The 22,843-nt window shown below is 47.5% G+C and overlaps 1 protein-coding gene across 1 annotated transcript; it reads left to right on the plus strand.

Moving 5' to 3' along the window:
• The first annotated feature begins 1,652 nt into the window (after positions 1-1,652).
• Positions 1,653-22,348, plus strand: INAVA (innate immunity activator). Its single transcript, XM_044431772.1, has 9 exons — positions 1,653-1,872; positions 4,799-4,923; positions 5,084-5,206; positions 10,374-10,602; positions 13,239-13,292; positions 14,520-14,754; positions 16,244-16,417; positions 19,061-19,745; positions 22,256-22,348. The coding sequence occupies exons 1-9, from the start codon at positions 1,653-1,655 to the stop codon at positions 22,346-22,348; spliced, it is 1,938 nt and encodes a 645-aa protein (XP_044287707.1).
• The last annotated feature ends 495 nt before the right edge of the window (positions 22,349-22,843 follow it).

A 22,843-nucleotide genomic window follows, 5' to 3' on the forward strand; every position in this document is an offset into this window, starting at 1 on the left:
GGACAATTGCTGAAGGACTCTAAGCAAACATTACACAGTTTAAGATTGTGTGGGACAGCTTTGTGATGATGGTGGTGATAGTGTACAGGCAGTCTGTCCAACTTATGAACAACTTGTTCTTACAAGCAAACAGCCATGAAGCCTATTATTTTTTTTTAAATTGCTGCAGAAAATTGTCATCACCATAGAGAGAGAGGTAGTGAAAAGGGAGAGAGGGAGGGCCTCCAAAGCATCGCCATAGAGAGAAAGGGAGCAAAAGGGGAGAGAGGGGATGCCTTCTTACCTCACCCATCCAAAGAGGGAAGTCTCTCTGGCACTTCCTTGGTGCAAAGAATAGGCACTGGTGAGTTTGTGGGAGCAAGGTAGAGAAATTTGTGGTTTTTCCACTTTCAAAGGGGTCCTGTTCCCCCAACCCCTGCAAGTTTGGAGGGCCATCTATCTGTGACCTGACTTACATACACATTTGACTTAAAGACTTCCGTTTCCTCAGGAATGGAACTTGTTCATAACCTGGGGGCTGCCTTTGCATGCATCTGTGGAGGAGCTTTCCCTGTGGAGGAGGGAATCTGCCTGTGAGCTCTTCGAATGACATTAGCCCCCTCTTAATTATTGTTCCTTTGCTGCTTTACTCCTGCAATGCAATACTGAAATCACCCATCTAGCTTTGTAGCAGTGGTGCTTAATGTTTTCAAATAAATCCAAGTTTAAGTCAGTGATGTTCCAAAAGAGCAGAGTTATACAACGACTATAAGTAGCAAATATACAAACTGTGTGGGACGGTTGTACAGCAGTGGTGCTTTGCAGGTGGGGGCAGCGAGACTTTCTTTTTACAAGGCAGAGAGAGGGGGAGCTGCTCAGACTACCCTCAGCTCCTGGCCAGATCTCCTCTTTCCAGCAGCCATGTTTCTTGGGAACCAAGCAGTAAGTCAGCAGAGGTAGAGAGCTGTGTGGCCCATATTTCTGAAGTAAGGCATTCCAAAATACTGTATCCCTGGCCAACTTTTTCTCCCTAGAAAAGCCGTGCATGCAGATAAATCACACTCCCAAGCATGCATGCCCAGAAAGGTACTGTGGAAGGGGAGCAGAGCAGTGGGAGGGGTAGAAGGAGGGACAGGAAAGCAGCGCTTGAATGCAGCACCCCCACCTCTTATGTTGGAGGCAGGATCCCACTGCTCTCACCCAGAAAAACGGGCTCAGTGTGGATCAGGAGTTGCAAAACCACAGGCAGCAAAACCCACTTCTGAAACTGTCGACCCACAAACAGGACTGCATATGGGAAAAACCCTCTTGTTTTTGCTGAATGGACATGTCAGTGACAATATGAAATGTGCGGCTTAGGTCTGCTGAAGACCGATGCACAGAGGGCCTCCCCAGGGTCAGAGGCCTCCCTAAATGTTCCAGGTATCTGTTCTGAGAACTACGACAGCAGGGATGGGGAACCCCTTTCAGCCCAAGGCCCAAATTCAGTATAGGAGATGCTGTCGGGAGCCATCCTAGTGATGGGCAAGGTGGAAGAAAGCTGTTATTGCCAGTAAATAAGCCTTAGGAGAGAGATCGCAACCTTTTAGAAAAGGAAGAAATCGGCACAAAAGTTAGAAAACCAACACATGATTGGTGGTTGGGAAAAGGGGGTGGGGGCAGGAAAAGGGGGCATGGCCACGGGGAGCCTCACGAGGCTTGCCGTCCCTTGCTGTGGCAATCCTTGCCGATCTTCCTTCCCGCCTCGTGTGAAGGGCCCCCCACTCATTGCCTCGCTCGTGTTCGCAGACCATCTTCTTCTTCTGTGTCCCTCCAGCATCCAGAGCTTAGCCATGAAGAGTAAAAGTAAGGATGAGACCAGTGACACAGACAGTGGGATCATAGTGCAGTCAGGTAAGTGACTCATGGGGAAATTCCGGCCTGAAGAAATGCATCCCCGCTCGGATTTGCTCCTGGGCCAATTTGCTTGAACAAGCGTGACTGTTCTTTCGGGTCGCCTTCCTGCTGCAGGCCAGCGAGGTGCCTCAGGCTGAGATCACATGCGGAGGCTGATAGCTCCACCACCGCAGCTGCCCGAGCATTGTGACTGCTTGAGAAAGCACAGCTGTGAAAAGATTTCCCTGGCCGTGTTAGTCATGGCTGGCCCAGCGTTTGCCTTGCTTCAGTCGTGTTTTCTCCCAGCTGCGGATGCAGCCTCAGATGTTGGCAAGGTTCAGTGGGATTTCAGAATGAGGCGCACGTAGCCAGGAGCAAGTGACCTCAATTGTGGGGTCAGGCCTTGAGGACTGGGTTGGGTGGAGGCTTCTCTTTTGAACCAGGAGTAGGCAACTCATGGCTCCCCGGTTGGCCACCCATTTGGATGGCTTCAAAAGCAGGTTGGACAAGTTAATTGAGAAGAAAGCTATAGGTGGCTGCTGGTCCTGATGGCTGTTTGCTTCCCCCAGTAGCAGAGCCAGTATGGCTGTGCTGGGGAACATGGATGAGAGGAAACCTGCTCCTAAGACAGAACTTTGATCTTAGGTTCTTACATGTTAGCTTACGGCCCCCATCAGTCCTAGCCAGCATAGCACCTTGGTGAATGCCGATGGGATGTGTAGGCCAAGACATCTGGAGAACAACAGGTTATCCCTGGCGGTTTTGCACTACCATACCCATTAGCTGATCACCCACCAGAAAGAGCTCTTGAGACAGGTAGCCTGGAAATCCAGGAGGATGTGGTCATTAGCCCCCTGTTGCCCTGAGTAAGTGGCTTCTTGGGAGATTCCCTTACTGGAAAACTAGGACTTGATTATAGCTGACATTCTTTCTACAAGAACAGTAATCCTTGCACTCCTTTAGTTAGTTATAAGCTTCAGAAACTGCTTTTCCATTAAAAAAAATGCCTAAAAGTTCTGGGTTGCAACCCTGCAGCAAAAGCAAATACTGCAGCCTCACCTTTCTAGTGACAGTGTAGTGACAATGACATTCCTGCTCATGAAGGAAAGGAAGTGTTGCCGGTGGCATCTTCCATCTTCCGAGCGACTTGTGCATGTTGACAAGGAAATGGGTCACACCACATTGATTCTTTTTTTCACCAGAGGCTGCTTTGTCAGGAGCTAGGAAACTGCCTTATCAGGCCCACTGGCTCAGCACTGCAGGCGATGGTGGGCAGCAGCTTTTCTGGGTTTCTGGCAGGAGATTTTTCAGGCAGGATTGAAGCTGGGACCTGTGCATGCAAAGCAGGTGCTCTGCCTCTGAGCATCTGATTGCCATGCGTGGCCGCTGTAAGCAAGAGCTGAGCTGGAAGACCCGGGTTGCAAGTGCCACTAAAGCTGCACCACTGTCCTCTGCAGTGTGTGTGCAAATCTCAAGATCCCTGAATCCCAATGTGCCATTGCTCCAATTTTCCTACTTCCCATGCCAATGAACTATTTCTTGGCTCTCCTCCTAGATTAAAAGCAACAGCAGAAAGTGCCAAACCATTGAAAAACTGGTGCACTAGATGGGTGAAGTGAGCTCTCAGGACCATGGGTCCTCAAACTACGGCCCGGGGGGCAGATCTGGCCCGCCATGCCCATTTGGATGCACCGCGCACCCGTGTGCACACGCGCCACTGCCCACCTTGCCCCGTGCGCGGGGAGGCAGCAGTTTGCTTGCTCAGAGAAAATGATCTCCAAGCGAGGAAGCCGCTGCCTTGCGCACTCGCCTCACGGCGCATGCCTGCCCCCGCCTCACAGTGTGCGCACCTCGCCTCCCCTCGCTGCGCGCCCTCCCGCCTCAGCGCCGTGCCCGCACGCACCACCAGCACCACCAGCACCACCTTTCTGGCCCACGCCTAGCACCAGCACCTTTCAACTGGCCCCCTGGTGAAAAAGTTTGAGGACCCCTGCTCAGGACAGTAGGCATTTCAAAGGCAAGGGCCGTGTAGCTTAGGATTCCTTGGCTTGGAAAGAAGAGCTGAATGGAAGTTTACACTGAAATAAAAGAATTGCAGTGCAATCTGATGCATGCCTAAGCTGAGTTGTAAGAGTTCAGTAGGGCTTTCTCCCAGGTAAGTATATATAGGATTGCAGAAGGGAGTGCCTCATTCAGCGTCCTCTTGTGGACAGATTCCTTCTGCAATTCCTGGTACCGATTTGGATATCTTAGAGCACAACTGAAAAAGAAATATCCTCAGTTTCAGAATTTAGCAGCACACTGGAGATATTTCCTCCTGAAGCACCGCTGAAAAGGTACAAGATAGGATCCAGAACTGCTGCCTTGTCCCTGCACTTTGACATATGTGCATAGATCTTTCTGGGCAATGAAGCAGTCTGGGTTGAGATCAGACCTTGCAGGTAGCCAGCAGCTGATGAAGCCCCACATGGATGCCTCTTAAGGGAGCGCGGCAGCCTTCTCGAAATAGTGTCTTAAGGCTTATGCAGATCAAAGCCTGCCTGTTTTTTCCGGTCTATGGGCAGAGCAGCAAAGCTATTTGCTCAGTTTTCTAATAAACCAAACCATCAGGAATGCCACCACCAGGTCCCCTCTTTATCTGATCTGCAATGACCTTGAGCTGCTTGCAGCCTGTGAAGTGGGAGCTAATCAGTCTCTAGTGCTGCACACATGCCATCGCCCACCTGATGAGCTGTCAAAACAGCCTTGCCTTTGAAGTTCCGCCCCAGTTTTATGATCGCTGTTAATGACACAGGCCTTTAAGATGCGTTTGCGAGACCTGCAGCTGGCTCCAGAAAGCAGCCAGGGGGCATCGCTGTCTGTCTCACGAAAGGTGGATGCTGCTTCCCTCCCCTCCCACAGCAACCAGCAGAGGAGTCATTCTGTGTCTGTCTCACCCTTTCAGGACCAGACAGCCCCATGTCTCCAATGAAGGACCTGACCCAAGCTATGAGGAAACAGCAGAAGGCACTGGAGGAGCGGCTGGAGGCCTGCGTACAGGAGCTGAGGAGGCTGTGTCTGCGCGAAGCGGTAAGATGCCGGGCAAATAGCCGATGTCCCTTACCGCACCCTGCTGGAGACGAGCCTGAGGCACCTCAGCACTCTGCCCTCATGGTGGGGCCGGCCCTGCCCCAGCGTCTGTGGAGCGCTGTGCTGGAAGTTGAACCTCCTCTTTCCATTTCCTTGACAGGAACTGACGGGAATGCTTCCCACAGAGTATCCTCTGAAGCTAGGAGAGAAGCCCCCCAAGGTCCGCCGTCGAATTGGCGCTGCTTTCAGATTGGATGAAAAAGCCATTCTCTCCAGAGGAGCCGTAAGGAACTTTCTAAGGGCCTGAGCTGCCCCTTTTCCTGCACACAGAAAAGCGATGCCTCCACGGGTATTTTTAGAGCCTGTGCTTCCTAGAGCAGCTGGCTAGCCATAGCTGGCCTCCTCAAAAGGACCCAGCCCAGTTCTGTGGAAGATTTCACAATGCAGAGCACCCCTGGGTAGGCATTGCTCAGTCTTAGAATGTGCAAGAGGAGCTTGCAAGAGGAATTTTGTAGGAGAAATTCTGGAAGAGTGGAAATGCAAGCCATGGGGGGAATCACTTGCCTGGGACAGGGAAGCAAAGTCAGCCAAGATATTTTGGAACCTGAGGCAGTCCTGGAAATTCCACCCACACCCAATAATACATTAGATTCACTAACCCGTTCCTGAATTTTCATGACAACTGAAGTCAGTTGCCCAAGGCAGCTGCCTCATTCTGCCTAATGATAGGACTGGCACAGTGGAAATGGGCAGGTCTGCAGTGTCTTTTGAAGATCTTCAAAGGAGAAAAGTGTGTGACGGGACATCTTCCCTTCTACACTCTTGAAGCTGTTTTGCAGCTTAGGAGATCAGTAGGTCTTCACCAAGAGGCATGCACAAGAACACCCAAAGCCTGTAAAATGAACATGCTGAAACCCTGAATCTTCTTGTGCATGCATGCTTCACCCTCCACCATATCATGGATACTGCTCGGTCTGCCCATGCAGTGCCCCATAATGCCCATGACACAATGTGTCTGACATCAGAATAGAAGCATAGAAATAGAGAGAGTCAGAAGGGGCCTCCCAGGCCATCTAGTCTGACCCCGCCCCCAGCTCTAGCCGGCTCCACTCACCACATGCCTACCATGTGCATGTCTAGCCTATCCTTGAACACCTTCCCCTGGAAGCCCATTCCGTACCCTTGGGGTCCTACCTGACAGGAAGTACTTCCTGGCATCCAAAATAGCCAGGGCCTGTACATGCTTGGGTATACTTGGATCCCATCATAGCTAAAGAGTGTGTCAGAGATCTTTTGGCAGCTGTGGAAGCTTGCTCTGTGCTTTGCAAGCTTGCAGCCTCCATAGAAGTGTCTGGGCATACGCACATGCTGTGCCTCCAGGCAGGGACACAGTATCTCCATTGCACATCGCAGGGGTAGGCAGTAGCAGCTATGGCGACAACCCTTGTTTCTGGCCCAGACCTTTCTGCAATGGGATGGAAAGAAAAATTCCGGCCACAGAGCCAGTCCAGTGTAGCAAGAAGAGTGTTGGACTGGGATGCTAGAGATTGCGTCTCTAGACCCCCCGAACCCTGAAGCTCTTTGAGTGACTTTGGGCTAATCGCTGACCTCAGCCTAACATGCCTCACTGGGTTGTTGGAGGATAAAATGGAGAGTGGATGGAGGGCTCCTTGCAAAAGAAATAGTGGAATATAAACGCAACAAACTAGATGGTGCTGGTGATGGGCTGTTAGAGGCTGCAATGCAAATGTGCCAACTTCTGGAGCTTTTTTTCTGTTGGACTTGTTATAAAAATTTGACTTCCAACAGATTACTCCAAAAGTGTTTTCTAAAAGTAAAGGGGAAATTCTAGTGTCCTCTGAAACAAAAAGGTTATAGCCAAAGCTATATGACTCAGAACCTATAGCTGCAATGTATGGTTTCTTTATGCAGAGACTGAGGGGCATACTGCCCCCTAGTGGGGGAGTCAGTGCACCTTTGCCATGTTCCACCTTTAACTCTTATCACAATTTCTTCACCTAAGTCAATAATTCTTAGCAGGCAGTCTTCCTTCATCCAAGTAAGCTTTATTTCTCCTTGTCACAATTGGTTCAGATCCCTTTTGACACGAGCCAGTCCAGAAAAGAAAAGCAAGATCTATGTTAAGATTTTACTGCCAGTGAATTCTTCACTTCATTGAAGGTGTCAGAAAGCCGTTGTCAGCGCAAAGGTGGCTTAAGGGGCAAGGGGGCCTTTTCAGGTTCAGCTCTTCTTTAGGAGAATCAAAGGGATGTGGCAGCTGCAGGCTGCAAGCAAGCAAACCGAGTAAGGCCTCGTTTCCGTCAGCAGCATGGGACTTGCAGTTGTGCAGCTTCTTCACTCCCTCCCTCGCCTGTGCTCTGTGTTAATAATAATCTCACTAGGAGGCAGCTGAGGTGTGGTGCTGCTTATTCTTTCACTCCGTGCCCACAATGGGTGGCGCAGGGTGTGGGTGCTGAGTAGAGCTGCTCTTTTGCTGACTGTAGCTGCTTTTCTCACATGCACGCTCAGGACGCTTTTTCCCTTAGCTTTCATCTCACTGACATGCTGCTTACCTCTCTGCAACCTTCCTCCAGCGTTAGGAGCCTGTTGTACTGGGAACAGTGCATGCCTCCCTTTTGGGATGCTTCCAGATGAAACCTTTATAGTTCAATTATGTGGCATCATGGAATTGGGGGAGGGTTCCAGATAGAGTAGTTTTCTCTTTGTCACCCTTTTCTGGGCATTTTTTTGTCCGTACCACAAATAATCTGGTAAGGAGAGAAAGGCAGAATACTTGAGCAAGGACTTTTGACTGGTAATTCTTGGAATAGTCTGTCTGAAAGCTTCCTTATAGCACAATGTTTCAACAGAAAAGGTCCTACCCCTTGTTGTTTGTCTTCCTCCGGATCACTGAGCTTAGGAGACAGCTAGAAATGGAGCTGCAAACACGGTTCTGTGGCACAGAGAGCAGAACACACTCTTTTAACTGTAATTACTCAAATCCAGAATAATTATTACCCCTTGCTCAGGGCTCACAAACCCCTAAACAGCGTTAAAATTCCTCCCTCCACTTCTAAGCATGCATTATAAGAGTGGAAATTGCACCTTCCTCCTGTTTTTTTCATTATCTTAACTGTGGGTAGGACAGGAAGAGCGCAGTTCATTAAGGAGAAGGTGCTTTATCTCCATTACCTTGCCTGCCAGCCCCTAACAAAGAGTGCTTGCTGACCATGCTTTCCCCATGCATCCAAGAAGAGCTGTGCATGATCAGACCAAGGGTCGATCGCACGGGGTCCAACAGTTGCTAGTGGTAAGTCCACAAGCAGAGCACAAGCAGAGCACAAGCACAAGGTCCTCCTGCTCACGTTCCCCAGGAATTTGTGTGCATAAGCAGGCTGCCTCGCATAGAGGAGGTGGTATAGCGCCATCAGCCCTTCTTGGCCTTTTCCTCATGAAGGCACCCAGTCCCTTTTTAAAGCCATCCAGATACATCCATCGCAACTTCTTGGGTTCTCCTGGGTGATTTTCAGTCCTTGAGTTTCAGAGCACGTTGAGTACCATTCCGTTGTATAGGAAGAAGAAGGCAAATGGATCTGACTTTGAATAGCAGGGATGGGGATAGCGAGCACAGCCCCTGGAAAGAGATAATGGGAACATTATAATGGGAACTGCAGTCTGACAACATCCAGAGGGCCACGCATTCCCCATCTCTATTGCACATTTGGCTCTCTTTAGCAGCCCCTTGGCACAAGATATGATTCACACTGGAGGTCTTTAAATATATTATGCTAAACTTATGACCATACCAGATTCCAGAGGCTGTCAGGTTTACTACTGTACAGATTTACAGTATCACCGGACCATGCAAAGAGCTGGGGGCTTTTTCAGACTTACCTTACTTTTCAACATGGATTGAATAAAATAGCTCTCCTTCCTATACTCATATTGAAGCAAAGTTATGCATGCTACCAGGTTTCTTTGCAGTCTTTCCGAGTGCAGAATGGAGGGGGCACACAGCTGGCAGGGTTTTTTTCACTCTAAATATGTGCTGTGCTTGCACAGCAGGTGGGCAGAATTCAGATGACATTCTCCAAATTGGCAGATTATTGCAAGGGAATTCGAATATCCCTTCCACAGCTAACCGGGTGGATCAGGGAACAGCATTTTTCCAGCATTCAGACTGCAAGCCTTTGGAAAATCCAATGTGAATATAACTTGCCTGTGTGCTGTTGTGTGAATGCTGCAGATATTCATTACACGCTGTCTGTAAAATCGCTGATGCTGAGCAAGACAAGGGAGCTGAGCTTCCCTCCTCTTATGCAAGTAACTTTTTGTGTGTTTTTAGAACTAACTTGCCTTCCTTTAAAAAAAAAAAAAACTTTGAGAGGTGGAACCCTAAAGCACAGGCTTGCGTTTTTCCATCTTGCAGCTTTGAGCATCAGTAAGGCCATATTTCTCCCTAGGCCTCAGTATCCAAGGGATGCTTTTCTTTCTTCTGTTTGTGGGCTCAGTGTGCCTTTTCCCCCATTCCCCATGCTGAAGCATCTAACCTGAAATTTTGGGGGAAAAGTGAACACTCCCCTCCCACCCCACACACAAGCTGTGCTCTCGCACATGTAGCAAAGCACCCATGCCTGTTTCACACATTTTACAAAACATGGTTTGGTGGACATACATGTGGGTAAGCAGCTCATGATGGTTGCATGCAGGACTTGAATGTACTCAGAATATAATCAAGAAAAGGAGATCATCCACTCCCGTAACCTGATTTGGTCTACTGAGATGGCCATAAAAATAGCCCTTCACTGAATGGGGTAGAGAGGAGGAAGGGGAGGCGAGGGTGGGGACTTGGAAGCACACCCCTTCCCAAGAAGTGCTCTGTCTTCCTCATGGCTTTATTTAATTTTCTTACATTTATACCTTGCCTTTTTTTCCTCTTGCAAGGAGCCCAGGGCGGTTTAGGCAGCACCCCTCCTCGGCATGTTATCCTCAGAATCACTGTGAGGCAGGTTAGGCTGAGCATCAGCAACTGGCCCAAGATCTGCCCGTGAGTTTTATAGCTGGATGAGGACTAGAATTTGAATCTCCTGAGCACAAGCCCAGCACGATACCCACTACACACACTGGACTAGTGACTTCGGATTCTGTGAAGCTGCCTTGTATTGATCCCGACCCTTGGCTCATCTAGCCCAGTACTGTCAACACTGACTGGCAGCAGCTGTCCAGGTTTCGGGCAGTTTTTCCAGCCCTACTTGGGGAAGCTGAGGATTGAACTTGAGACCTTCTGCATGCAAAGCCAGTGCTCTCCCACTGAGCTAAGCCCTCTCGGACAGGGATTCTGTCCATGTGGACCTCACACGCTCTATTTCCGCTATTGGGCTGCAGTGCATCCTTGCTGAGGGTCACTGGGAAACTGCAGTTCCCGGCAATGTGTGTCTTCTCCGCCACAGGATCCCCTGAGCACGCTGGAGAGAGAACTGGCCCTCCAGCTGCAGTTTGCCGAAGCCGCGCGGTGTCTCTCCCGGGAAGAGAATCTCACCAAGCAGGTCCGCAAGCACCGGAAAAGTGCTGTGCTGAAGGAGGAAAAGAAGCTGAAGGAGTTGCAGCAAGCCCTCCATGAGTACCGCCTGGCAGCCAAGCATTCCTCACAGCTAAGGGCCAGTGCTCCTGCTTTAGAAGGTGAGCTGCCTCTATCCAATGACTGAATGGCTGTGAAAAATCTCATAAAAATGGTGCAATTTCAAAGGATGGTACAAGAAAGTACATTCATGTCACCTAGGAGAAGGCTTGAGGAGTGGTGGGTGGCAGGAGGGGCCAAACAACACGGCAACCTGCACACAAGGGTTGAATGTGAGTTGCTATTAAACAATGAGCTGTTGCTGAAACGTGGCTTGTTGTGTAGTCTGAAGGCAGTTCTAATAAGCCATGGCTTGTTAACCACAAATGATCTATGCAGAGATTGGAGGGGTTGCGAACTGAGGGTTGCTTCCCATGGCTTGTTATTTCAGGGTTAAGGTAAGACAATGAACCATGTTTCAACAAGAGTTCACAGCTCAAAGACAACCCATACTCAACTCACATTCAACTTCCAGTGTAAGTTACCAGGTTTTTCGAACCTAGAGAATGAGTGAAAGAAAGAGAGGTGGTACTGATAATAAAATATGCAAAGGGTAGAATGATGAGATTGTTCTATCTGACCCTGGTAGAATAGGACAAAATTAAAAGAACTGTAAATGGAAGTATTATATCTCAGGAAGTGTTTCCAAAGGGGGTCGCTGAATTATTCTGCCTCAGCAAAAAGAACCAAGATTCTTATGGCGTCTTAAGTATTAATGCATTTTAATGGTGTGTGAAAGCATATGCCATAATAAATGCATAAGTCTTTGTAAGATTCCACAGAACTCTTCATTATTATCAGGAAGTGGTTTGTGTAACTATAAGAATTGTCAGGAAATGGGATTAAGTACCCATCCCTGAAAATCATAAGAAGTAGGTCAGGCAAACTTTTGACAGGCGTAGTTTAGTTGGAGTTTATCCCAATGCAAGGCAGGAAGCTGGCCTTTTATGGCTTTTTCCTGCCTCTGTAATCTATGACCTACAATTCTGAGTAAGCAGTTGCCAAACACTACAAGAAAGAACTGGGAGAGTCAGCTGGAGGAGGAAGCATGTAGAAACCTGCAGTGAATGACGCAAAGACTTGTAGCATCAAATTAACCCTCTTGGGGAGGCTTTGGTAGGTTGTTCTGGATCCTTTCTCAGTCCAAATCACTTGCTTTTATAAAGGCAGGCTGCAGCCTTATGGAGTACGTTCCACTGAGTACAGTGTGACTTAACTTGCAATTAGGATTGTGTTCGTGGGCTCAGTTCCTCTCCTTATCAGATAGCTGTTTCATGTATCTGGCTTTAGGTATTTCTTGACTAAAAGTATATTGTGTTGTGGGTATATCCTCTGATGTAGATTGATGGGTCAGTGCTTTTTGCACAAGAATGCAAAAAACATTCATGCAATTTGTCCATGAGAAGTTCCTGGAATGTGGGAAGTGGCTTTATCACGGCACTTCCTGGGTTGAACAGCTACTGGGTTGTCACAGATTGAATAGGTGGGGAGTGAGAGGGAGTGAGCGAGAAAAAGTGGCTTCCTGTGGGCCCACCACTTTTGTTTTTACGGAACATCTCACCAGCAGCTCCTTCACCACTTCTTCACACTCGCTGAGTTTGTCATCTGAACCCAAATGTTAGGGGTAGCTGTGAATCCAGCCAACAAGCCACAGTTAACAGCTTAGCAACCCACAAAGCAGGCATTTGTGGGCTGCTGATTAAACAATGGCAGGTGGGGCCCTCTCTCCCCCATGCACAATGATTGTGCGCTGGCTCCCCAGGTCAGAGCATGAGACATGTAGCTCAGTGCTGGTATCTATGACCGGCAGCAGTGTCCAGGGCCTAGTACTCTGCCTCTAAGCGGTGGCCCTTTTGCCAGTGACGAGAGGCTTGAGATCCATGCAGGCTGGACAGGAGGTCTCCTCCACTGAAGGAGGTTACCCTAGCCAGCTCCCCTCCACAGGTGGTACAATACATGCAGTAGCTACCAGCCACATTCCAGCAGAGAGCTAAGAATGCTTAAGCGCTTTGGAATTAATTGGCCTAAGAGTGCTTAATTCTGCATTGGATCATAACCAAAATGGATCATCCATGTGAAGAGTGAAAGGCATTTTTAAATCTGAATCCATAATTGAGTATTTTGGCAGTCTGGGAAGCAACTGCCTTGAATGCAGATCCAAATCCCTCAAATTACTACTAATTCTCTGCATCAGGGAATATTTCTTTGAGGACTGTAAGTATGTGTACATGGATACAGTGCCTTGAATGATGTGGTCTGAGGTTCTGGGAATTAGCTCAGTGCAAAGTGGAGGGTGAGAAGCTTTCCCATCTGGGTTGCTGAGTTGGCATATTTCTAGGGACTGTCAGAAGGTTCTGATGAGCTTGACAGTGTGTACGTTAAATGGGGGTCTGCAATGGCTGACCCCAGGCATTCTGTTTCTGGTGTTTAAACTATGAGTGCCTTTGCTTATGCAGCCATTCCAACAAAGAGGCAGGCGGAAGCACACAAAAGCTTTGAGTGGGGGAATCCCTTTCACCCGAAAATCAGCCCAATGAGGACTGAGTATGCTTGGGGGCCGTGGAATGGAGCTTGACTGGGAGAGGGGATTTCGGCCAGGAAACAGGAAAGGGGAGGGGGCATGGGGGATCGGCAATCCTGACCTGCAGCATTCAACACAGTGCTGATCTGTCAGTGTCTGTGCTTGCTTCTCCCACAGGGTTCTGTGTCTCGGAGGAGAGTTCCCCGTCAGATGCTGCTCTGGTAGAGCAAGGTGAGCTAGACAAGGCCTGCTGGGACCTTCTCTTGTGCCTCTCCATCGCTTGCACACCGGCATGGGGATAATCTCAAGCTGTTGCGAGCTGCCCGGAGAGCCTCGGCTATTGGGCAGTAAAGAAAGAAAGAAAGAGACACAGGCATCTCAGGGCTGTGGGTTTCAGCCACCCTGAAGCATGGGCTTCTTTTGCATGTTGTGATGGCCTCCATGGAAGCTGTTGGCTCCAGGGTTGCTGGGCAGTGTATCCACTCCAGGCATTAGTCTGACTCTTAAAGGAGCTATTCGTGGTGATGAACCTGGATTGGAGAGAGAGTTCTGACCTTGAAGTTCAGACCACTTGGAGTGGCTACACCACCCTACAGACTTTGGAGCCACCAGACTCCACTGGACGGCCTTGAAATTCATCATGCTCTGTAACAACCTTCCAGGTTAAATATTTGTGCTCCTGTAGACCAGCCTCCTGTAAACACCTTTTGTGACACCACAAAATCGATGGCAGATTCCTTGACCCTAGAATATAATCCAGTTCTCTGTTTCCTGATTCCAAATGAACTTTGTGCCCATATATGTTTCCCAAGGGCCAAATAGTGCCTTGGGGAGCAGGAATTCGTGGAGAGAGGGCTGGACTGTTAATTGCAGTCCTCCAGTCCCAATGCAATCTGGATATTTTAATTCAGGGTTTTAAATATTTATTTATTTATTATTTATTAAAACATTTTTATGCCGCCCCATTCGCCGAAGCCTCGGGGCGGCTTACAACAATAAATTAAATAATAATAATCATAATGCTTAAAGATATGAACTATCTGATCACAGCTCTCCACTGTCTTCTCAAGCTTGGCTTTAATTCATACAGATTTGGCCACCATTCCCAGTCCAGCCCGAGGCAGGGTTTTATCTAAATAATTCACCCGGGACCTGTCAAGTTTGGTCCTGATTCTCGTTGCTGCATGATTAAGCATTTGGCCACAGCATCCAGGCAAGCTCGAAGGGAGTTAGTTAACTGATCTTATCTAAATCTAGATTAACCAAACTTTTAGGATGAGGTTCATGTACAGAGTTGCCTGATTTGGGGGATTTCAACATCCTGCTTTGATTTAATTGAGAAATGGTTAGAGAGCCCAGGTTCAGGAAGTGATCGGGTAGGTTTTGAATGGAACCGTGAATTAAAACAGCACCCAGGTGCTCGCGTTGGCGAGCTGTAATTCTCTCCTTTCTTTGAAGAACCCCAGGCCCTGGGCCCGCATCCTCCATCGCAGCTCACTGCTTCAGCTCACCTGCAGCCCCAGCAGAGCTCTTCCGTCCAGCCTCCACACCCTGCCCTGCTGGAAGGACAGAACCATGGCCAAGCCAGCATCCTGGAGGGTTCCCCCATCCAGAACAGCCCTTGGAAGGAGACCAGCCTGGATAAACCCTACGAGAAGCCGAAGAAGTCCTTTGATACCAGCAGCATGCCAAGGTCGAGACTATTTGCTAGGCCCATCCACCCTTGCGTTCGTCTTAGAGTATTTCTGTCCGATCCCAGAGACCAGCCTGGGTGATGTCAGTTTGCGTAAACTGCAGCCTGCATGTGTGCCGTGTTGGAGCTCTTGACAGTGAGGTTCAGCTTGGCTTTGCATGCAAGCCTGTGCATCTTTAGGCAGAAGAAGAATGCTGCAACTCCCAGCATTCCCAGCATTTTTCCTGCCTAAATTTGCATAGGATTGTGCCCTTAAAATCACCAGCTCAGATTTCAATTTATGCACAAATTCTTTTAATTAGCCCCTACCCCATCTGCACCTTATGGGTATGTTATGAGGTTTATTGAGCTAAAGTGTGTCCCTGGCTTTAAACATTTAGGGAAAGTGTTATACATATACTGAGTATTTTTACTGATTTATCCCAGGGATAAAAATTTAGCTTTTGTGTCCAAGGATATCATTCTTTGCAGGATTTTCTTGTGCCGAAGGCCTTGCCTACAGGAAAAATTAATCAGGCAACTTGTTAATGAATAAAGCAATTATTAGTTTGGAATAGTTTTGATTTGTAATACAGGACCAATATAGAAATCAAATAGGCTACATAACTGGTAGCAGAAGACTGGGAAGTTATATTTTTACTGCTAAAATTATGTATAGTGCCAAAATGCAACTTAAAAACATTCCTAAAGAATGTAAAGGACACCTAAAGCACAGATTTGTATTACTGACCTTAGCTGTCTATCAACCAGAGGAACTGTGGACTGAAACCAGAGACAGTTGCAAAAAGACAATTCCTTTAGCAAAAAGAAAGAAAAGACCTATATGAATGATAGAAGACACGCTTACAATTGCTAAGGACTGGTAAGAAGCAAAAGCAAATGGTGACAGCTAGAAGTTCAGCATCCTGGATGCAACGTCTCAGGTACCGCTGTGTAAGGACAAAATGAATTATGGCAATGGCCGTGCAAAAAAAAAAAAAAAAAAAGAGAAGAGAACAACAAAAGAGGGAAAACAAGCTACCTCTTCCAGAAGATCCAAGAAATCAAGGGAAATTAAAATTATTAGGGATGCTAAAAGACAAACAGAGGGACACACTTTCTGACTAGAAGGAAATAAGTAGAAGGTGGAAAGAATATACAGAAGAGATTAAACAATGACAGACTTCTAGGATATAAATATTCTAGACAAAATAAAATACAACATGCATTCCAGCTGATGTAGGCCTCACAACTGCATTACAGAATGCATAAATGCAGGAAGCAGTTTTATGCCACATGTGAAAAATACCCTTTCAGGACCCCTGAACTGTCTTGTTTGCCTGAGCCCTACAGTCTTTCCCTTTTCTTCCCTTTTGTCTCTTAGGGTTGATGTGGGGGATTGCATGTCCTCTAACCAGCTATGTTTTCATTCAGGGAAAATTGCTAGCAGGTGGAAAACCAATGGAGCGGGTTGTTTCCAGCTTGTCATTTCCACTGTGTTTTATTGCAGCGGTCCAGGCGTGTTGTCCCAGCCTGCCCCCAGCCCCCCTGCTCAGGGCTTGGTCGAGCCTCCGCTGTGCCATTTTGTTCCTACCAGGAAGCTGGAACTCAGGAGACAGTCTGGCTCTAGCGCTCCACCCACCCCAGAGTTCCTGGGAAGGCGAGGAGAATCGCAGCTCGTAAGGTACTGAACAGGCTTAGGGAAATGTAGTCACGCGAGCAGCCTTCTCATTTCGTTCTGACTTTGGATTTTGGCACACCAGTAGGAAAAAAAATTGGTGTATACTTCCTACACCAGGAATGTGAGCATATCGTGCTTCCATGTTCACATTTCACAACTGCAAAATGTTAAATAGGGCAAAAAGCCCAGTGTTCCGAATTCTCCTGTGCCCATCTAGGCATGTATAACAGCCCTAAATCAAGCATTATACTCTAGAACAAATCATTGAAAACAAAACTGAATGTTTGTATGTATTGCTTTTCATGTACAAAAAAGGTTGTCCATTTTTAAATAAATTTATTTTTTCTTTGCCTTCCCCTCTGCAGTTCAAATATAACTATGATATAGTAAGTTGCCATAATAGCAAAAACTCCAGCCACTCTTCCCTAAAAGCTATTTCCTCCCCGCACTTTGTTGCATACAGTATACATGCTGCAGCCAAAATTTAAGCTATCAGTTCCTTATGTTGTTAACTAACAAATCCATCTGCAAAATTAAGATGACACTTAAAAAAAACATATCTCAAGATGCTGGATTTTGTGCCCTATATAAAAATGTTGTATTCGTGAAATATGAACATGGAAACATAATATTCACATAAAAGAGAGGAAGAGGAAGAGGACAATGTTTTGGTAGCTTTGGATTTTGCCCAAGAAACATGCATATACAAGTGAACATGAAAATGTACGTGCCTTATTTAAGTGACTGAGAGATGTCTTATTGATTGATGTATTTAATATGTACTTTAATTTGTCTTATATTAGTCTTACTGTATAGTGGGGGAAAAGCTCAGGATGTTTGCAGTAGCAGAACAAGTATCAATAATTATCACCCCATAGGATACCAGAAAAAAATGGTTCTAGTCTTCAAGACTGTGAAGGTAGCTTTGAAAGGGAGAGTAAAATGCATGGGGAACTGTTATAAGCTACAGAAGAGGTAAAACACAATAAAAATTTGTAACAGCCTAAAAGAACAAAATAATCAAACATACACATAATTGCATAATTTTCTTTTTCAAGTATTTGGTCAGCAGTGCAGAAATTTGACTGTGGTGGGAGAACTGCAGAATAGAAGCAACCATGAAATATGATTGATAGACAAGAAAGGCAAAACCCTGAGTACAAAATGTCTCTTGTTGTGCACATTTTCCCATATGAAAGATATGGAACGCCCAGAGCTGGGTTGCACATAGTAGCAATCCAGTGCATAGATGGAGCATGGCTTGAGTTTGGGTTGCTGTTGATTCATGGGTTTAATGATGGGTTGTTAACCATGACTAACCCAGAGTTCTCAGCATAACAACAGGCCATGAGTTCTCTTCCTGAGTTCTTGTTACTTACTTACTTATTATTTATTTATTTATTTAAAACATTTCTGTGCCACCCCCATCGCAACAAAGCCTTGGGGTGGCTCACAAACTATACTTGTGAACTATACTGTTATGGAGGTCAGAGTATGGCTTGTATAATGAGGGGAAGTGTGGAGATGGGAGAAACATGAAAGATGAGAAAATAGGAGGAAAGCGCCATATGCAACCCTCATCAGCCATGTGGTATGACTTGTTCCTGACGGCTTCATGGTATATTCTTGCCTCTGTTTTTACAACCTCAGCTATGCAGAGTAATGGTTTGTTAAGCTGTCTATGGTGGGCTTCCATACGCAGCTGCTGGATTGTGTTTGGCCTGGCTGGTCACAAGTTGCACTAGTCCGTTTTATTAAATGGAGACAGACTAGTGGCAGGGCGCTAGAGGAATACGGGCTACTGTTACTGGTGCTACTAACTGAAGAAACATCTGGATCAGAGTACTGCTTAATAGGAGAAAACACTGGCTTGCTCCTTAGTTCACTTGCAACTTATCAGTGATGGCATTCCAGTTTTCTCCAAGCTGATGTCTTCCAGATGTGTTGAACAAACTACTCCCAGCACAGCCAGTGGGGGGATTATGGGAGTTCCCGTGCAACACATCTGGAGGATGCCAGATTGAAGAAAGCTGCACCATTTTAATCTACTTCCAGCTCCACATTTGAAACTTTTATTTATTTCCCCCAGGTTTACAGATGCAGTTGCCAGTTATATACCCATGATTAAATACTGTTCTGCTTCTGTTTATGTGGCTTACTAGATGTTGCTTGAGAGGGAATTGGCTTGTTCTCTCCAAGCAGATGCTGTGTGATAAGTGTCCAGAAGGAAAAGACTTGGTTTCAACCAAAACCAAATATATAACATTCCTTTTAAATGCACCTCTTACAGATTGGGCACCAAATTGAGGTACTAGCCATGCCAAAGTAGCAAGAGAAGTTGGCGGCATTGAATTCACTAGAAGGTCTAAAATTAATGAGCCAGGCTTGGTGTTCCTCTTAGCTGCTTCTCTTAAGCTGACAATGCTCAGAAAACAGGTCTCTTGATGTTGGTGGGTGGTTTTGGAAGTTGAAGTCTACCACATCTGGAGATCTACTTTCTCCCCCTTTAACTAGATATTTATTATTTATCACAGTTGTATGGGGACAATGGTGTGTTCTGGGGACATCAGTGCTTTCTGCTGTCTTGCATAAAAATGAAAACCGCTAGCACTTTTGAGCCTTGCTTAGATTTTTTTGGGCCCCCAGGGTGTGCTCATCCCGGGAAGGTTTGGAGTCACGTGGAAGAAGCGCGTTGCCGAGGCGACGGCCCACCTACTACACTGTCACCGTCCCAGAGTACTGCTTCTCTGCACCCACGTCCAACCCAGTGGTCAAGCCCACCTTTCACTCTGCTTCGGAAGACAGCAATTCTGACGTCTCCAGCATCTCCTATACTACATCTGCAGGGAGCAGCAGCCCTGATATCTCCTTCCTGAAGCCGGCTCCCTCCGTGCCCACGGAGGAGACTCAGAGCCATCTCTGCAAGGGGCATGAAGCAGAGTACCATTGCCAGCGCCCTCAGACGCTAGAGTGTCCCTCGGGCTTCTTCTATGCCATGGAGTATGTGCCTGACAGCCACAGCCGGCCGACCTTTCTCTCCAGCAGCGCTGTTCACTTTGCCTACAGGGAAGAGCTGGTGCCGGTCAGGTTCCACAGGCCAGTTGTCTCCCACAGCCGGGTGATGCGCACACCCTCCCTGAAGGACTGTCCCCTGGTGGGCCCCCGGGTGTTGTCCAAGTCCGTGGTGACAGAAGAGCTCAAATCGTGGCACGAACGGACCCGTCTGCGCGGTGCAAGGCCACATTCCCTGGACCGGCAAGGGGCTTTCCGCATGCGCAGTTGCCCTGGCAGGGAGCTGCGCTCGGCGTGTTCCATGGGGCAGCACGTGCAGGTAACGACACGGGGCACGGTGCTTGGGAGCAGGAAGCCACGTCACCATCACTGACTCTGCATTGCCCCAGAGCACCTGCGATAAGCCAGCTGCCCCCAGTACAGAAAGCAAGCGAACGCTACATAGAGTAGTCAAGTATATTAGCCTTTAGGGGTGAACATTTTACTGGGAACAAAAGCACGAAGGGATCCCTTAAAAGGCCTTTTGGGCTTATAGCAGGGATGCAGACCCTCAGGGGCAGGACCAAAATCTGGCCTTTCTAAATCTAACCCTCTGGGTTCCACAGGGGGCTCTGCCAGTTGGTAGTTTTCCAGCTATTGTGCAGGATCCGTCCATTCCCGTTCTAAAAAGCTGAAATACCTCTCCAGGCACTAAGATTAAATAAAATGGGGGGGATTGTATTTTATCCCTGCCCCTTTTGCCCCTGACACCTGCTGCCCCTCTACTGGGGTGAAGCTCCTGAAAGCCCCTCTGAAATGGAATTCAGACCTTGGACTGAATGAGGCATGGCACCCCTGGATGAAAGTGTCGGTGTGTTTTCCTATCAGCCATTTACTTAAAATCCCCCTCCACTCTGCTTTGAGAACTATTTGGGTATTTCTAATTATACCCGTGTAGAAGATTTGTAGATCAGCATTTATATGGCTTTCCTGATGTGGTGAAGAGGGCAATTATCCATGTCTTATATCCAGATATTTAATACATATTAAATATTACCATTTTTCCTGAGTCCCTTCCTATTAGTCTAAGCAAAGTCTAAAGGCCCTGCAGCTTGTTGAAGCCCTTGTTACACGTTTGCTGGACAGGTTGTTAGGTGGCAGGTGTTTCCATTGCTCCCGCCACCCTTGGTTCAAGGACGTTACATTCTGGAAACTTTGTACCGTGTTTTATTACCCAGGTTCCTTGGGAGATGCACTCAGTGGGGAGAATTCTGCATCCGCCTTTTGGCTCAGTGTTACGTCCGCTGGATGTGTGAAACTGTTGCACAATGGAGCCCTGCTCTCTATTTCTTGGCCATCTCCCTTGCCTGCAGCACAAGGCAGAGGCCCACACTGTGCAAGCCAGAGCTTGTCCTCAGATCCCTCCCTTTCAGTTCAGTGCTCTCCTGCTCTGACCCAAGAACTTAAGAAAAGCCACGCTGGATCAGACCGAAGGCCTTTCTAGTCCAGCGCTCCGTACACAGGGTGGCAAAGCAGCTGCCCGCAGGGCCCCTCAAGCAGGACGGGTGCAAGACCTCCCCCTGCTCAAGCTCCGCAGCAACTGGTGCATGCAGGCAGGCCACTTCCAGTCAAGGAGGTAGCACACAGCCAGCAAGGCTAGTAGCCACTGAGAGCAGTGGCCATCAAGTCATGTCTTCCTGACGCAACCAAGGTAGGAAGTGGCCCTTAGCCAAGGTAACTGCTATCATGAAGCAGCACTCTGAAATTCTGATCTGGGAGCATCTGGTAGCTCTAGGAAGCATGAGCAAAAGGGGCTGGCCCTTCAGTGGTGCATGGCATCTGTTTCACTCTCTAATCCATGTTTCAGCCGAACATAGAAGCCATCCAACAAGGGCATATCAGAGAAATCCATGGTGATGATCAGAATCCAGTTCCTCAAGCTGAGGGACACATGTTTTCTTAGGTGGCTTGATAATTGAGCTACAAGAATTTTCTGGCTGCAGACCTTCTTTGAACAGTTGCTTCAAATGCATGGGATCTGCTCCACACGGAGAAAAACAGTGAAAAGGGGATGCTGTTACCTAAACACAGAGGAGCATTGAATGAAGTGGACAGTAGTCAACATGAGGTTATGACGTGTTAGGTCTTTGCAGTGCCACAAGACTCTCTGTAGCTTTTGCTAAAACACATTAATACAGTTGCAGTTCTGGAATTAGTATGGGCTGAAATTCTAGCTTCAGAGGTGCTGGACCTTTGGGTATGCACACAAGTTGAGGGTAGAAAACCTGGAGGCATCAGCTCAGTTGTGAAGTATCTTGGATACTAGCCAGTAGCTTTTCAGTGGTTTTTGTTTGTTGTGTAGCTGTGAATGCCAGTACACTACCCAGAAGCTGCTTTGTACTTCACCCACTGGGCCATGTAGCCTAATATAATTTACTCTACAGACTTTCTCCAAGATTGCTTTCTTTCTCCTTGCTATTACAACCTCTGCATATAATATAGTGAGTTGTAAATGTTTGCTTGTCTTCTGGGACTCCACTTCTTATGGGGAATTGCTTTAGGAGGCTCTAGTCAATTTAGTGGTATTGAGTGGAAGGAAAACCACAGCCGGCACTGGCAACTTGGCTATTCTGCTACTTAGGTGACAGGATGGGAATTGAATTTATAGGCAGAGAAAAATGTAACAAGTCATGTTTTCCTGAAGCAACAAAGGTAGGAAGTGGCCGTCAGCCACGGTAACTGCCTTTTGCATTTCCTTAATGGAAGAAATGCTCTAAGGGCAGCAGAGGTGCTTCTGGAAAGGAGTTCTAGTGCGGCGTTCCACTAAAGACTTTCTTTTGACCCCTGCAGGGACCTCGTATTCATATCTTGAAACGCTCTCCCGAAGGAACCCCTGTGCAGGTCTATGTGCCAGAAAACGGAGAAATCATAACTCAAGTCTAGAGGACATCAAATCTATGCACAGAATTTTCTGCCTTGCATTGGTAGCAGGTTGGATCTTGAGACCAGGCTGGAAAAGGGAGGCCTGGTGCCCCGGGCGCTTGCATGTTCTTGGTTTGCAGCTCCTGCAGCTTGGTAAACGTTTGGAGTCAACTCTGAAAGCTACATGAGACTGTAGAGCTCAGCCTTTTCCTTTCGTCATAAGATGAACTGATGTACCAATACAATGGACATGTTGCAAGAGAATCACAGTCCTTGTGCTGTGCGGAATATATGGGGCAGCCATAACCCCACTCCAACTAACTCGTTAGCATTTGTTGGCTTGCCTATTTATTCACGCCGGCCTGTTTCTGCCAGAAAGAACATGGAATGCCTGTAGGCTGTGAAAGCAACATTAATCCAGAGAACTCTCCATGTCTTTTACAGAGCCAAGCCCAGGAACATGAATCTTTGCTCCCCTGTAACAAGAGCGTATGTGTGTATCCGTAAAGTGCCCTT

The sequence above is a fragment of the Varanus komodoensis genome, unplaced genomic scaffold (genome assembly GCF_004798865.1).
Source record: "Varanus komodoensis strain SLA01 unplaced genomic scaffold, ASM479886v1 scaffold1, whole genome shotgun sequence".
NCBI lineage: Eukaryota > Metazoa > Chordata > Lepidosauria > Squamata > Varanidae > Varanus > Varanus komodoensis.